General features: G+C 36.8%; 2 protein-coding genes across 24 annotated transcripts in view; one reads left to right on the plus strand and one right to left on the minus strand.

Annotated features, from left to right (window-relative positions):
• GGPS1 (geranylgeranyl diphosphate synthase 1) overlaps nucleotides 1-15,438 on the minus strand; it is a 407,079-nt gene that overhangs the window by 230,505 nt on the left and 161,136 nt on the right. The window lies entirely within an intron of this gene.
• LYST (lysosomal trafficking regulator) overlaps nucleotides 1-15,438 on the plus strand; it is a 117,800-nt gene that overhangs the window by 59,645 nt on the left and 42,717 nt on the right. For all 23 annotated transcript variants that reach the window (XM_049831516.1, XM_049831513.1, XM_049831512.1 and 20 more), the window contains 11 exons: nucleotides 487-648; nucleotides 1,330-1,486; nucleotides 3,600-3,826; nucleotides 5,174-5,240; nucleotides 6,075-6,184; nucleotides 7,232-7,655; nucleotides 8,915-9,059; nucleotides 9,858-10,031; nucleotides 11,721-11,881; nucleotides 13,310-13,500; nucleotides 15,043-15,288. In XM_049831516.1, coding sequence (XP_049687473.1) covers nucleotides 487-648; nucleotides 1,330-1,486; nucleotides 3,600-3,826; nucleotides 5,174-5,240; nucleotides 6,075-6,184; nucleotides 7,232-7,655; nucleotides 8,915-9,059; nucleotides 9,858-10,031; nucleotides 11,721-11,881; nucleotides 13,310-13,500; nucleotides 15,043-15,288 — 2,064 coding nt within the window. The remainder of the gene's footprint in view (nucleotides 1-486; nucleotides 649-1,329; nucleotides 1,487-3,599; nucleotides 3,827-5,173; nucleotides 5,241-6,074; nucleotides 6,185-7,231; nucleotides 7,656-8,914; nucleotides 9,060-9,857; nucleotides 10,032-11,720; nucleotides 11,882-13,309; nucleotides 13,501-15,042; nucleotides 15,289-15,438) is intronic.

The following is a 15,438-nucleotide window of genomic DNA, read 5'->3' on the forward strand; positions in this document are numbered from 1 at the left end:
GTTTTAATTGCTGTTGCTAAATAATGAATTTTACTTGGCAGTTTGTTTCAAAAGCAGGAGGAGTTAGGTACAGGAGAGAACTGGAAACTGGAGTTCTGTCTGGCCACTTGCTATTTTTGTGAACTTGGACATGTCACTATCTGTCTTGTGAACCTCTAATGTTTTGGTGTGGTTTGAATGCATTGTGTACTTGAAACTGTTTCAGAGATGTTTATTTTTGAAACAGTGCTTTCACTTGCAGTGTTTGGGAAACAGCGTGTTGCCAGATTTTTTTCAGTGTGCAGATTGCTGAACCAACTAAATCTGTCATGAAAAACAGGATGAATCTTTCTTATTGCAAGAGATTGGATGAAGTCTGATGGTTTTGGCTGAGATGTCAGATTAGTGTAGCTGGAAGGGGAAGTCCTTAAATTAAAGTATTAGACCATTTCTGTTAGCCAAAACATAATAACATGAATCAAAATATTTGTCTCCCCCAAAACATAGAATACCTGTGTGGATGATATCTTACTTCAAATAAGAGAGCAGCTTGCTCAATCGAAAGTGATAGAAACTGACTTGGCAAAGCCTCTGTTTGATTCACTGCTTCGTGTTGCATTGGGTACTTTTTCTGCTGATCTGGATCATTCTGAAGAAAAAATTGAAAAGGTATGAAACACCGACTAAGTCCAATTCTAAATACCGCAAGGTTTGCTGAGTCAGGTTTATGTTGTTTGGGTCTATTTTTAAACTCAATAGGACATGTTTAAATGTGTTTGGTTACTGTGAATGTTGAACATTAATTCTCTGATTCTCATATGTAAGTGTGTAAGTTGAATGCTGATTATTGATATGGTCCCCATGTTTACTGCTCAGAAATGAGTCATGCCCCAAAAAGGAGCAAGCTGTGTTACGCTTTATGAACATACCTGAAACCTGATGTTCTCTTCACTCTTTCATCCCAGAGCCAAGTGTGACACAAACTCAAAGGGAGAGCTTCAAACAGGGATATTGACTGACCTTAATGGCTGCAGACATATCTTTACCTTAGAGTGAATGTCAAGGTGCACATTTATGGTGATGATGGTTTTAGAAACACAGTTATGCTTAATGCATTGGCCACCTGCTTACCAAAGCTTTGGTCAGGTAGTTAGTAAGAAAAATCCATCTTTGCAGAATCCATTTTTTATGTAAGAATGAAGTATTCTTAATAAGTATCTGAAGTTTCTTGAAAGCATATGATTAATTTTTTCTTTTGCCAATGGGCTTGGAGAAAGTAAGCAACTGGAAGGTTCTAAATTACTTGCTTTTCTGACCAAAGATAGTAAATTTGCTTGATGTGTTATACAGACCCATTACACTGAAAAGGAGCCAGTGTCACAACCTGGAGATATTTCTGAAGAAACTGAAGAATCACAGTGCTGTAGTCTTAAACCTTTTGCTGAAGAGGAAGGATATGAAGCAGATAGTGAAAGTAACCCTGATGATAGTGAGACCAAGAATGAAGGTAAATGTGAACTTTCTGAATATACAAAGCAGTCTTTATGACATAGCAAAGCTTGCTTGTCTTTGAGATGTACAAAAATAGGGTGAGGATCAGAGACCTTTAACAGATATAGATAGTTTAACTTGTTTACTTCAGTAGGATGTAGTTACAGTTGGAGAGATGATGAATATTCTTACTGAGTGTTACAGGAACTGTTCTGTCTTGGTTGTCTTGGTTTGTGACTCTTGCTCTAAAGTCATGTTGCTCAAATGTATTATTGTGGTCTAGAAGCAGTTTTCTCCAGAGATGCTTATCAGTAGTTTGCCTGAAAATCAGTGCTTAACTTTTTGTTTAGTGCTATAACAATCTGGTAAATATTAGCTAGTCTAATTATATCATAGACTCATAGAATACCAGGTTGGAAGGTATTATCTCTGCTGATGATGCCCTTGGTGATGCAACCCAGCATCCTCTTCGCTTCCTTTGCTGCAGCAGGACACTGTTAGCTCCTATTGAGCTTGTTGTCCACCAGGAGCCCCAGGTCCCTTTCCACAGAGCTGCTCCCCAGCCGGGTAGATCCCAGCCTGTGCTGCACTCCTGGATTATGTTTTCCCAGCTTACATTTGTCCTTGTTGAACTTAATAAGGTTTTTGTTAGCCCAGTCTTCCAGCCAATCCAGGTCTTCCTGCAGGATGGCTCTCCTTTCTGAAGTGTCTTCTTCCCCACTTGGTTTGGGACCATTGGCAATCTTCATCAGGGTACACTTGATCCCATCATCCAGATCGTTTAAGAAGATATTAAACAGTGTTGGGCCCAGTATTGATCCCTGGAGGGACCCACTTGTGACAGGTTGCCAGTTTGAGAAGGAGCCATTTACCACCACCCTCTGGGTGCGGCCCGTCAGCCAGTTCCCCACCCACCACACAGACCACTTGTCTAGACCATAATACATCAGACCACACAGACCACTTGTCTAGACCATAATACATCAGACCACACAGACCACTTGTCTAGACCATAATACATCAGACCACACAGACCACTTGTCTAGACCATAATACATCAGTTTCTCAAGGAGGAGGCTGTGGGCAACCATATCAAAAGCCTTGGAGAAATCCAGGTAGACAATGTCCACTGCTCGCCCCACATCAACTGAGCAGGTTACTTTGTTGTAGAAGGCGATCAGGTTTGTTAAGCACCATTTGCCCTTGGTGAATCTGTGCAGGCTTTTCCCAATCACGTGCTTCGTTTGACTTGACAGCCCCCTTGTGATAGACTATATCTCTTTATATTCATTCAATGACTGATGTGCACATCTCTTCCTGTATTCTGTTTGTGTAATTAATTTTGAACAGAATTTGCTTTAATTTTTTCCTTTGTGCTGAATGTCTGGATGCATATGTTCTTGTATGAAGTCAGCAAGAGCAGTAACAGCCTTTAATAGAACTGCATTTAACTGCTGCTGTTCACCTGTGTGACTTGGCTTTATCAAGAGTTATACAACATTTTAAAAGCATTTCTGAATTAAAAATTTAACCTGAAATATTTCCATTAAACATTTGCATGAAACGTATGTCTGTACCAAATAATTTTTAAGTAACCTGTTTTAAAGTCTCTCCAAGATGTAAGAGAGGCTTAAATGTTGGAATTTTTTTTGATTGTCATGCAGATATTCTGTCATGTGTGTTGTCTGAATTAAATAACTAAACAACTGCTTCCCCCAGCCTTTTAACATGAAACAAAATAATGTAAATTTATCTCTTTTCTTGGCAGGCTCAGAGTTCTGTGTAGAAGCTTCAGGCTCTATTACAATGATTTTACTGTCATGTTTCATGAATTGCGTATTTCATCATTACTTATGTGCGTCCCGTTACCAGGAAATGAAGGCACATAGTTAAAGAGCATGTAATAGGAGAAAATGCATCCTTGCCCTTCTGTATTAGCAGGAAAATACAAAAATCTGAAGCATAATAGAAGATTATACTAACTTCTGAAAACTGCTTAAAAGCTAGTGACCATTTTTGTTTTGTACCTATGAAAAGTTTGGAGAAAGTATGTGTTTGGATGTTCTGCTTAAATCATGCAAACTGTATTCAGTTGAGTAAGTTTCAGTAAGACAAGTGTTTTCTTTCAGGAGCAGACACAAAAGCAGAACCAGGATGTACTGGTCCTTCAGGTTATTTTAATGACCTAGCTGAAAACATCAATCAAGGAGAATTAATGTATCCTGAAATCTGCATGTTAGAATTAAACTTGCTCTCAGCTGGTAATGCAAGTTTAGATGTGCTTGCTCACGTGTTCCAAAGCTGCCTGAAAATCATCAGCCAGAAGGAGAGAAATGCCAGTGTACTTATAGAACAGGTAAAAACATTACTAAAAAAAAGGCAACAGCTTAGCAGTTTTATATCTTATTTTCTTCAGTTCTATAGTATCCGTATACCTAATAGTGATCTCGGAAGTGTTCTCACTTGTTATGGCATTTGATAAGACCCGAAACAATGTAAATGACTGATATTGCCAGATGCATTGCATTTAAGTTACCAGAAACTATAGTTAACTGGTGTATTGAGAGATATTTGACCTACAAAGCTTTTGAGTTTCACAGTTGCCTTACTTTATCAAGACTGTTCAATCACTAGGGCTATAGATACAGATTTCATGACCATCAGGCCACAGAAAAACAAACAAACCAAAAATCTTCTTGTATATGTATATATGTAAACATTCTAAATTTATGTATTCAATATGTACTTTTAGAAACTCCCAGTGATGTAGCTCAAAAATATTTCATGCTTTTCTTAAGTTTATATTAGAAATTAGTTATGCATACGCTGATGTCCTCATAATCCTTTGGAATTTCTGATGGTTAGCTTGTTTTTTGTTTTCTAATAACTAAATCAAGTATGTGTCTTTTACGAAAGAGGGAAATATGGTTAAGTTATCTAAAGTTAAAGTGCTTTTTTATATAATCATTTGACTAAGAAGCAAAGTTAGCGCTTTACAGCTTAAACCAAAAGCAGGAAAGGAAAACATTGTTTTATTTCAGTACTCCAACTCTGTGTGTGAATTATTAGTTTTAAATCACTAGCACTCTTGTATTTTTTCTGAACTTCAACACATGAAATTACTTATAATTCAGAATAATCTCATTTTCATTATTCTTTGATGTCATTCAGAAAGGGCAATCTAGCAAGCTAATCAATTTAGATATTTTGAATATCTTTAGATATTTTTCGGATTACCTTTATCTAAGATGCATTTGTGAAGGATTATCTTAAGTACACAGCTTTGTTTTTTTTTAATTACTTTTTAAAGTAATCTTGCATAAAAAGGTTGGGGAAAGGGTGAATTTGCCTTCAGTATTGCATCACTATATAGCAACATGCTGTATTTTGTCACAACCTGTGAAATCCTGTGATTCTGTTATGGGGGAGAAGACAAGGGACATCTCAGCTGCTGAACTGATAATGGCTCCAAGGTTTCTTTCTAGAATCATTTGGATTTCAAAGTCTCCCTTCTGCAACTGAACTGTACAGAACATGAAAGAATGTTCATTAGCAAATATAAAAAATATTTCCATAATTCAAAGTAACTGGACTTGTCTTTAAAATCAATAGTAGACAAGACTGTTTGAAAGAAATTATTTCTTAGTTCTTTGAGCTGGTATATATTCTTCAGTTATTCATTTTCCCTGTATTTTTTTAACAGGGAGCTGTTAAACTTCTTTTGGGAGGATTTCTGAACATACTGACACAAACAGAATCTAGTTTTCATGGTGAGTTCAAGGTCTAAGTAAATTAAATATTGAGGTTTTTTATAACAATGTATACACACACTCAAATTCTTAGTTCACAATGCAAATGCAAAATTGACAAAGCAAATACATTGGCATGTGTGAGTTTATGCAGCTGCTGCTTTAACTTGTGACAAGTATCTAACTTATGTATAAATACAGGGTTATTTCTGAACTAGTGGAAATCTGTTATTTAAACACATGCTGGCAGATCTGAAAATGATAGTTGAAATCATAAACCCTATGGTGACAGTGTTAGTAAACATTGCTGGGAAAAATAGCAGTTATCTTACTGATTGCATCTGACTCCATCACAACTTAAGTTTTTATTTCAGATTTCTTTGTAACACAGGTCTTGATGAGTTTTCTGGCAAGAAATAAAATAGGTAGCTAATCCAAGAATGTGGAAGCAAATTAATTGCTTGCCCTAAGGTAGCCTCACATAATGAGGTTGCTCCATAGCAGGAGGTGATGTAAACCCATCCCAGGACTTTGATCCCTGGCTTTGTGGGGAGAGCCTTTGCAATGTAGATGCTAGGTTCCCAGACTTTCAGACTCTAATGGGTAAACCTAGGAGCTAAACTTGATGTAGCCATCTAGATTTATTCAATGAAATTTTGAATGATAGTGTAAGGAAGTACTGTTGGAACTCACTAGAATTCATCTTGTAGTCATTACTGTTTCCTGAATTTGAAAAGTTTTCACAAAACACTCTGAATTCAAAGTTAATCTTTCCTCATAATAGTATGGGATAATAATTTTTAAAGCTTTCAGACAATTATTTTCAAGAATATTGTTTTGTCTCCTTAATTTTAGCATGTCAGGTGGTGCTGGTAGACCTGTTAGTTTCCTTGATGAGTTCACGGACATGTTCAGAAGAGCTAACTCTTCTTCTGAAGATATTTTTGGAGAAGACACCTTGTACGGTATGTATCGAGTAGCACATAGCAAAATTCAGAGGCTTAATGAGAAAAATGAAGCAAAAAACCTCCTTTTGTGCCCAAGAATTTTGGGAATTAAGGAGACTGTAACAGCAACATTTTAACTGATCAGAGCAAATGGATTTTTGGTTGTTGAAACAATTCATTCTCAAAACATGAAAAGGAAATAGAAGATAAAAGAGAGGGTTTTGAAGTGTGTGTTAGAGTCCTCGGAACTCTCCTCAGCATAAGAAAACAAGATTCCTCTTGAGGAGACTGACATTGTGCTTATGGATGACAGAACACTAACATTGTAAAATGTGAAGTCATTCCTTTAGAGTTACAAAGCATCTTGCTATTTCAGGAATGCTTTAGCAGCAGGAATTACTTACACAAGCCAACCTAAGACAGTTTTGCAACACTGGAATCTACTGCTTATATCGCCTTACTGCTGAAATACCTCTCTGTTGGTTTGTGTGGGAGTCTGTAATAAAAAACAAGGGGAAGGAAATAAAAAAAATACTGTGGAATCTGAAATAGTACCAAACCAAACAAGGAGACATAAATCAATTTCTCAAAGGTAGCTTGCAATAATTAACTAACTAGAGAAACTTTTGGCTTAAAGGCTCAAATAGTTTTGTTATTGACTAGGCAATAATGAAGTGATGGCCTGTGTATACATTCTTAGCTAGCCACAAACATGTGGTAGAAGGTGTGGTCTTTTGTTGAGGTATAAATTAATCTGTTAGCACATACCAAATGTGAGATAAGATTGTGCAATGACCACCTGCTGTGGTTCAGCTGATTCCTAAGCATGGTAACTTGAAGATTGATCTGCTTTGACTAAATCCCCAAACCCTTGGGCCATAGTCTGTTGAAGTTGCTACTTGATGATTTGTAAATGTGTGTCAGTTTGGACATGGAAGTCTACCTTTGGGAAAACACAAATCCGTATTTAAATCAAGAGTGGGGTTCGGTCTAGTTAGATGACACGACTACATGGTGTTAACAGTTTGATTTTTTTTTCTCATTTATTTGGTTTATTTCTTCTAGGAGATACTACTCAAGGGTGTACTGAAGATTATAGAAACTAATATTTACATGAACCCATTACAGTATCTTGCCTTCCCTTTACTACACAGCACAAATTTGAGTAGTTGTTCTTCACAGAAATCTGCTAGCACTTCCAACAGCAAAACTGCTGGACTACTAAAAAGAGCAAAATTTTCACAGAGTAAGAAAGAGACAGATGGTGAAAATTTGAGTCACCAGCTGCTTTCTTCTTGGCATGTAGCCCCAATTCACTTGCCTTTAGTTGGACAAAACTGTTGGCCACACATGTCTGAAGGCTTCAGTGTCTCACTGTGGTTTCATCTGGAGTGTGCTCATGAAACAGAAAATTCAACAGAAAAGGGGAAAAAAATCAAGAGAAGAAGCAGACTGGTAGCTGTGAGAGAGAACAGCTTTGACAGCACAGGTGAGGATATAGTACTTCCTGTTTCTATTTAGGTAGCACTTAAGGATTCTGGTTGCAAGTATTAGTCATCGATGTGCCATATACCAAAGGTTGAATTCTTTTTTTCTTATGATGGATATTAAACAGGAGTTGTAGTCTTTCTGATTTTTCTGAGTACTGCATCATATACTTAAAGATAAAACATTTCCAGCCTTAGTCCTTATGTTAGGTTAATGTCTGCTTCCTTAGAAATTCAGTATTCTCGCTGAATTTGTAACTTCAGTAAAATGTCTTTATGCTACTTGATGTTATGATGAAGAAAATATTAAATGCTGCAGCTGAAAGGGTCAGGGGAAAAATGGCTCTTAAGTTTATTTGGTCTCATGTATTGAAGAAGCAAGTGGCTTTTGTGTTCTTTCTCTTCAATAGAGAGCTAGTAAATCTTTGTGATTTAGGATTTAAATATTGGAACTCTTAGCTAAAAGATGCTCTGAATCCATTAAGTCAGAGCCTGAGGCTGATTCAGTATGAATCCTCTAACTTTGCTTGTGTGCGCACCATTGTAAATGTCAATAGCTGTACAACATTTCTGTTATACTTTTGTAAAGACCCACCTGCTCCCAAACTCTTTTGAGCAGAATCTTTTGGATTATAATTTATAGGAGGAAAAATTCCTTACGTTATTTAAATGCCTCCTACTCACGACACTTGGAATACTTTTTACTGTACTTTTTTCTTTTTTACTGTATTTGAATAAAAGGAGGGAAAACCCAGTCCTGAACCTTGGATCTCACTAGATCTGCTTTTGTTAGAAGGTCTGTGCTTTTGCTTGGTAAAGTAAAGTAAAAATATTGAATGCAAGATCATGCTTAAAGGGTAGTATGATTTGTGAAGAAAAATCTAAATATTTCTTGGTGTACACTAAGACTTACAGTTCAACACAGGAATGTAATATGATATGGCATGTTGAAAGCATCATTGAATTAGAGTGTATTCAGGGAATTTACATGATTACAAACAAAAACATGTGCCAAGTTAAGTCAAGCCCCTTTGTTTTGGTTTACGAGAGACCTAGGTCTCAGGGAATTGTGCATATTAGTCAGCTTGCTTTAAAAAAAAAAAATTAAAAGAAAAAAAAAAGAAAAAACACCCAACAATCACCCAACTAAACAAAACCAATTCTCTGCAGTACCTGAAATATTTCTTTTCACACTTGATAGCTGATAGGACAGGCACTGTTGTTGTATTCTAATTGTGTATAAACATGTTTATATTTCCAGAAGAAACAAAGTCTATGGGAATGGAATACCTAAGCCTGGGAGATAAACTAGTTGAAGATGGGTGTATTCATATAATTTCACTGGGTTCCAAAGCATTGATGATACAAGTCTGGGCAGACTTGAACACTGGAGCATTCATATTTCGGTATGGTATATTAGTCCTGAAGCAGTCTTGTGAACATATATATTGTTACTACCAGTAGTAGCTTGCAGAGAATACTGGTGGAGAGTAGAGACCTAACTTCTATATTAGAGTCATCTTGCACACTGATGGCAACATCACGTAAGTTTATTGCATATAGAACTCCAGGTTTACTTGCTTAAAGTGTTAGTCTTGCATGTTTCATGTAGTCATATATAAATGTCCAAAGTAAGATGCAAGATCAGTCATAAACCTAACGCAATGCAAGGTAGCAGTTCAAGTATTAATGAAGTGACATAATAAATGTGTGAAGATAAGAGCTTTTGTAGCTGTAGGTTTTCATACCTCAGATGTGAAAATTACTGTTATTTAACACTTACTATGACAATCTTGATTTTAATCTTCTGAACACGTTTTAGCCCTAATTTAGCTCTCATAAGTAATGTATCCTTAAAATGGGTCTAAAGCTGCAATTTTAGAACACTCTATTTCACAGCTTTCAAAACACCTGCATTTTTTCAATAAACTGGATTTAACTTCTCTGTAAAATAGAGATGATATCCTTATCTTAAATGTAAGCAGATTGATGCAAACAAGTTAAATAACTAAGTTGAAACCATACTGTGAGGATTTCCCTAGCTTATATTGAACACTAAGTATAGCATTGCAATCAAAAATTATCTGTGAAAGTTAAGGAATGCAATCTCAAAGTAACTGAGGCCAAAAAATTGCGGATTTGGGGCTTGAAATGCAAATTTGAAAACACACACACTTGTTTTTCCTTTTCTGTTGTTTTCATAGTATGTGCATGGATCCAAATGATGAGATGAAAGCTGGTCTGCTGGCACAGGCTGAATCTCCAGAGAATGTTTTCCATGTGGGCAGGTGGCAGCATTTGGCAATAACATATCTGCAGAGGCCAGAAGGCAAGAAAAATATCCATGGAAAGCTGCAGCTGTGGGTTTCTGGTCAGAGGTAAAGTATACATTAGTTATACCTAGATATTTATCTTTTTAAAAAGATGTTGTCTGGTAGGAAAACATCTGCACTATTTTGGCGCAAGCTGAAGTTACAGTTGAGTAGTCTTCTGGGGGTAGGAGAGGGGTGTCTTACACTGCTAAGAATTCCCCAGAAATAATCAGATTTGTCTTGATTGCTTTGAGAATCTTCAGTTTGTACTGTCGACCAATGCAGACGTCAGTGTTTTTCTTGATCACAAATAAGTGAAAGAGGTAAGTAATACAAGATTATGAGTAAGATCTAAAAAAAGCTATGGCATGAAGTTAGCTGTAGGCATAATGTCTCTGGTTAATCTGAATTACGGCGGTATAGTTCAGGTACTGGCAATGTTGTTGAAAGTAGGAATGAAGAGGAGATAGAGAGAAGGCAGTCATTTTTCTGCACTGAGAGAAATAAAGGGGGGGAAAGTTGAAAAAATATTTCAGACAAGACCTGAACTGGCAGTGGGACGTACTGCTTCCTCCACTGAAAACTTAAGGTCCATGCTCCTAAATGAGGTACCTGATGCTAGGTTGGGTGGGCTTGTGCCTGCATGAAATATTAATTAGAGAAAAAGGAATTTATTAAATATCAGTTTTTTACCCTTTCTTCCTAAAGCCCAGACTATGAAGACTTCCTTTGTGTCCCAAATATGAAGCAGGTGGTCAAAATGCTATGTTGTAAAACAATTAGATGTCGTAAAACAATTAGATGTATCACAAAAATTCTTTACTGTTCCTGTAGAATTTGGTCAGTAAACAAGCAACATTATTAAAGACATTCCTAAAACTATGTCTAGGAAAAAAACCTGTTGCACGGTTTTTATTCCTGCAGCTAAACCTGGAATTGTGAATTATAATACTTGTTTCACTTTGTTCTTGAAACTAGACGGAGTCAATTTTTAAGCAACTTGATTTCCTGCCCCTCATTGTTCAGTCTGTGCATGCTGATATGCAATGAAGTCCCAATATGGAGATACAGGGGAAATTAAAAATACTACAGTGTTCTGCACATGTGCAGTTAATGAGGCACCTCTATATCTAGAGTTACTTGCCAATTTGCTAATAGTTAGGCTCTTCCAGGAAGCTTCAGATGACCTTTACAGTCCAATTGGTCTGTTTATGTAAATGCACATAAGGTTAATTGCTTTCTGAAAGCATCAGGCTTATTGCTTGTGGCTGTACAGCACACTAGCTCTGACAATGTTCCCTGGTATAAGCAAATCCTCAAAATGGTATTTCCCAGCATATGTGAATCACAGTTTTCATGATGTGCATTAGCATATTCAAAGGCCTTTGATGCTTTAGGAATAGTAGAAATTATTGAAAACTTGTGATATTTTAGAACTGTGTGTAGTGTTATATACAGTTTCTTCTTTGAGGTCAGAGGGAAGGAGGAAGGAATTTCAGATCTAGGAAATCTGGACTATATGGCAACCCTAGTTGGGACTCTATTCCTCTGTTCTGTGCAGTATTTGAATAGATACATCATTAAGTTTTAAGGTGCCTAGAGGCTGAAGATGGCTTTAGTAATTTAATCTTGGTAACGGCATGGCTTCTTATCTACTAAATATTAAAATCTATTTTAAGCCTAAGCCAAATATCTTAGATAGTAGCTTTGATCACTTCTTAATATTTAAACTTGCTTCTTTATATGTATTTTTAGGAAATGTGAGATTAATTTAGATTATGCACTACCAAGGAAATCAAGCTTATCATCTGACAGTAATAAAACATTTTGTATGATTGGCCATTGTACATCGTCTCAAGAAGAATTGCTTCGATTGTCGGGTAGATGGAATCTTGGAAATCTGCTTCTATTTAATGGTACTTTCGTATGCTTTTTTCCTTGAATAAGTCTTCATTTCCTCTTCCCTCTCCAAGACCAAAGGCTTAATTTGATATTTTTTTTTTCCTTTAACATGCCAGGCTTTTACAATAAAAACAATACATTCTTTACCAGCACAATATATCAGGGAGAAAGCAGGCAAATGTTTCAGTATTTGGGTACTTCCTTATATGTCCTTTTGCTGCTATTCTCTTGCTTGCTTTTTAGTGCTGTAATTGGCAATTCCAGTTACTTCAGTGTTGCATTAAATTTCTTTAAATAACACCTTGGGGTAGGGGATGGAGAGATGGTGGTACTTGCCCTGTTTTTTTCTTAAAGCACTCAGCCTCTCCCAGCTGGAAAATTGATTTCACTTACCTGCTTCTAAACTACTAGTTTCAAATTACTTAAAGCATCTTAAAAAGTAAACAAAATCTGAACCAGTGACTACTCTGAGTCAAGCATGCTTATTTTTGAATTCAGAAATTCTGAATATTTCTGAACTGCTGAAGTTACTTTGGGGTTTTCTTAGGTGTATAATTTTTCTCCCTCCCTAGAAAGCTTTGTCCAGCACTTCAGGGTGTTTGCTTGGTGCTGAAGGCTGGAACCCTGCTGGTTCTCATCTGGCATTTCTTCATGTGCAGTGGTCTGGTCAAGGCTACAGGTGGTGTGTGTGTGTGTAGGTACAGTGTATTTGTGCAGGCCACAGGTGAGATGCTTGTCATAAATGTAAGCTCCACCTGGTGGATCTACATGGTCTGATTACAGTGTGCCTACAGCCAGCATAATTGATGCATCCAGAGAGCACTGGATTTACTGCTATACAGTTGTCATGCACCTGTACATCACAGACTTGGGTCCTTCTGGATGCTTCTTTTGAATTTGCATTCTCATAAACAGATGACCTGCAGTGTGCTGTCCAGAAAGGGGAGGGAGGTTCATTTGGCCTTCTACTTCCTACTTTTTTTTTTTTCCTCCCTGTTAGTTGTAGTGAGCTTTTGTTGTTGTTGCATCCTTCTCGGTTACTCTAACTCTCCATGATGTTGTAGCATGCTGTTGCTATCTGTAATCTTGCTGTGCTTTGAAAACTTTGAGGAAGCTTGGAGATATTACTTTTTTCAATTTAAAAAACTGTAATTGATTATTCAGAGCTGATGGTCTTCAGTTCGTGCGATTATTTTTCTGACTTTGTTTCAGTTGCCCTTGCCACTGAATTGATCTGGCCTGTGATGTGTCAGAAGTCACTGATCTACAGGAAGTAGCTAATAGCAAGCACTGGACTGTACTGATTTGTTTTTCATCAGCAGGGCCTATGAAAACCAGCTAGCGATCTTCCCTGTAAAGTCTTTGATGCAGTCTCCTAGCCACTGCATGAGTTTGGCTTTATTGTATACTAAAGACTTAACAGCTTCTCTTCTGGATTTTAGGTGCAAAGATTGGACCAGAGGAAGCATTTTACTTATACACATGTGGGCCAGACTTCACATCTGTAATGCCTTGTAAATATGGCAAAACATTGACTGATTGCTCTAAGTACATAAGTGAAGAGATTCTACAATGTGAACAAATCAAAGAACTCTTCATGGAAAAAAAGGAAGTGGATGTTGGGCCTTTAATTGTAAGTTTCTCCTTTAAAATGGTTCTTAATCTCTTAGAACTGATTAAGAAACTGGGAACACATTTCCTGCTGTCTCCCGAAGTGCTTCACTTTCTCAAAGCAGGCAGGAGCAAATCCAATTCTCATTAAAGTCACTGCAGGGTTCTTCCCACTTATTTCAGTGGGAGTTGAACTCCACACAAGGTGGCCATTTCATCTTGCTTTAGGTCGAATTCTGACAACTTCTAGGTGTTCCAGCATCTATAATACTGCATATTTAATCTATCAGATAAGCAGGCACCTCCAAATGCTCTAGAATGAATATGTTGCTCTTCTCTCCATTAATGTAAAGGTAGCCAAGGACAGCTTAGTTAACCTTCTAACTTTACAAGTGAGAGGAGAGGAGAAATGAGATTTATCTGGCTTTAACAGGAAGAAAAAGACTTCATCCCAATTCCATGAGGGTTTTGAGGGAATAAGTCTGCATCAAGTTTGGCTGAAAAGTCACTTTCCAGCTGGCAGATCTTAGCTTCTCTCCTCTTTCCTGACTGAAACAGCCCTGCCAGATGCAGGCGTAACTATAGTTAAACTAGAAAAAAGAATAAAATAAAACTTTCTTACCATCAAGCCTGCTATATTTGGGGGATTGTCTTCATGCACTGGTAATTCCTGCTCTCTGAATTGTTTCCACTAGAGGGATTTTTCTGATCTTGTTCTACAGCAGCTCTGTAGCTGTAGCCAAAAGGTCATTCTGTCTGGATGTGTGATCCTTCTAAACAATGGTACTAAATTTTGAATAGGTTAAGAAGGAATGAATGGAATAAGTAAAAAGCCTAACAAATCAGTCACGCAACTTTTAAGCTTATTTTGCCTGACAAAACACCAAGTAACTAGAGAAGAGAACTATGTGTTCAAGTGATTAATTAATATCTGCGTTATTGCATAAATGCAAGTGCCTTAAATGTAATTATTTCTCTATTTTAAATAACCTCCCAAATATAATCATTTTACATTTTCTGTGAAAATTAGTCAGTTACTTTTGAGAGGAGCTTTTGTTTTGGTCTAAGTCTTTTAATCAGTAATGAAACTTCTATTGAGATCCTTATATGGCAGTGCTGATTAAAGGATAGACTTAAAACAAAAAAATTGGAGAAATTTTGAAAAAATAGCAGATAACTTTCTATTTTGGACTTGCCACTTTAGAAAGGGAAACAATTTGCCTAGTAACTCTGCTAATTTTCTTTTAAATTTGTCAGTAATTTTCTTTTTATGCAAAATAGTTGTAATTCTTCTTCAGATGGTAAGAGGGGGATCCTTGGTGGAAATTTTTAGTGCTTTAACTCTGTGCTACAGCTATTGTATATATTTGTTAAAATTGTTGCATTTTAGTGCACATCCATCCACATGAAACTTAAGAGCATGTTAATGGTGAAGTAGAAATGAACTGCCTGAGTTGCTGCTATTTGCTCTTAGGTGGCTTTTGTGTGTGGCTTTTTGTGTTTTGGGGGTGATTTTTTTTTTAATTAAACTTTCTTGAAAAAACTTAAACTTCTCTTGTTTCAGGAGAGCCTTGCTGTTGTTTATACTACATGCTGCCCTGGTCAGTATACCATATATGAACCTGTTATTAGACTAAAAGGTCAAGTGAAAACTGTACCTTCTCAGAGACCTTTCAGTTCAAAAGAAGTTCAGAGCAATGTATTGGACTCTTACCACCTGAAAACACTTCAGCCTGTTGAATATAAAACTCTTCAGTGTATACTACATGAAATTGGAGGAACTGGTGCATTTGTTTTCCTCTTTGCTAGGGTAAGGGGATTGGAGGAGGGGGTTCCATGTGTGTGTTCTCCCATATAAAATTTTTCTTGTATCTTGGGTAGCAAACCATATATTCTAGCTGCCTTGATCTAGTCTGCATGTGATTTATATTTTTTTTCTTAAAGAAAATCTGTGGAAAAT

The sequence above is a fragment of the Accipiter gentilis genome, chromosome 28 (genome assembly GCF_929443795.1).
Source record: "Accipiter gentilis chromosome 28, bAccGen1.1, whole genome shotgun sequence".
Lineage (NCBI taxonomy): Eukaryota > Metazoa > Chordata > Aves > Accipitriformes > Accipitridae > Astur > Astur gentilis.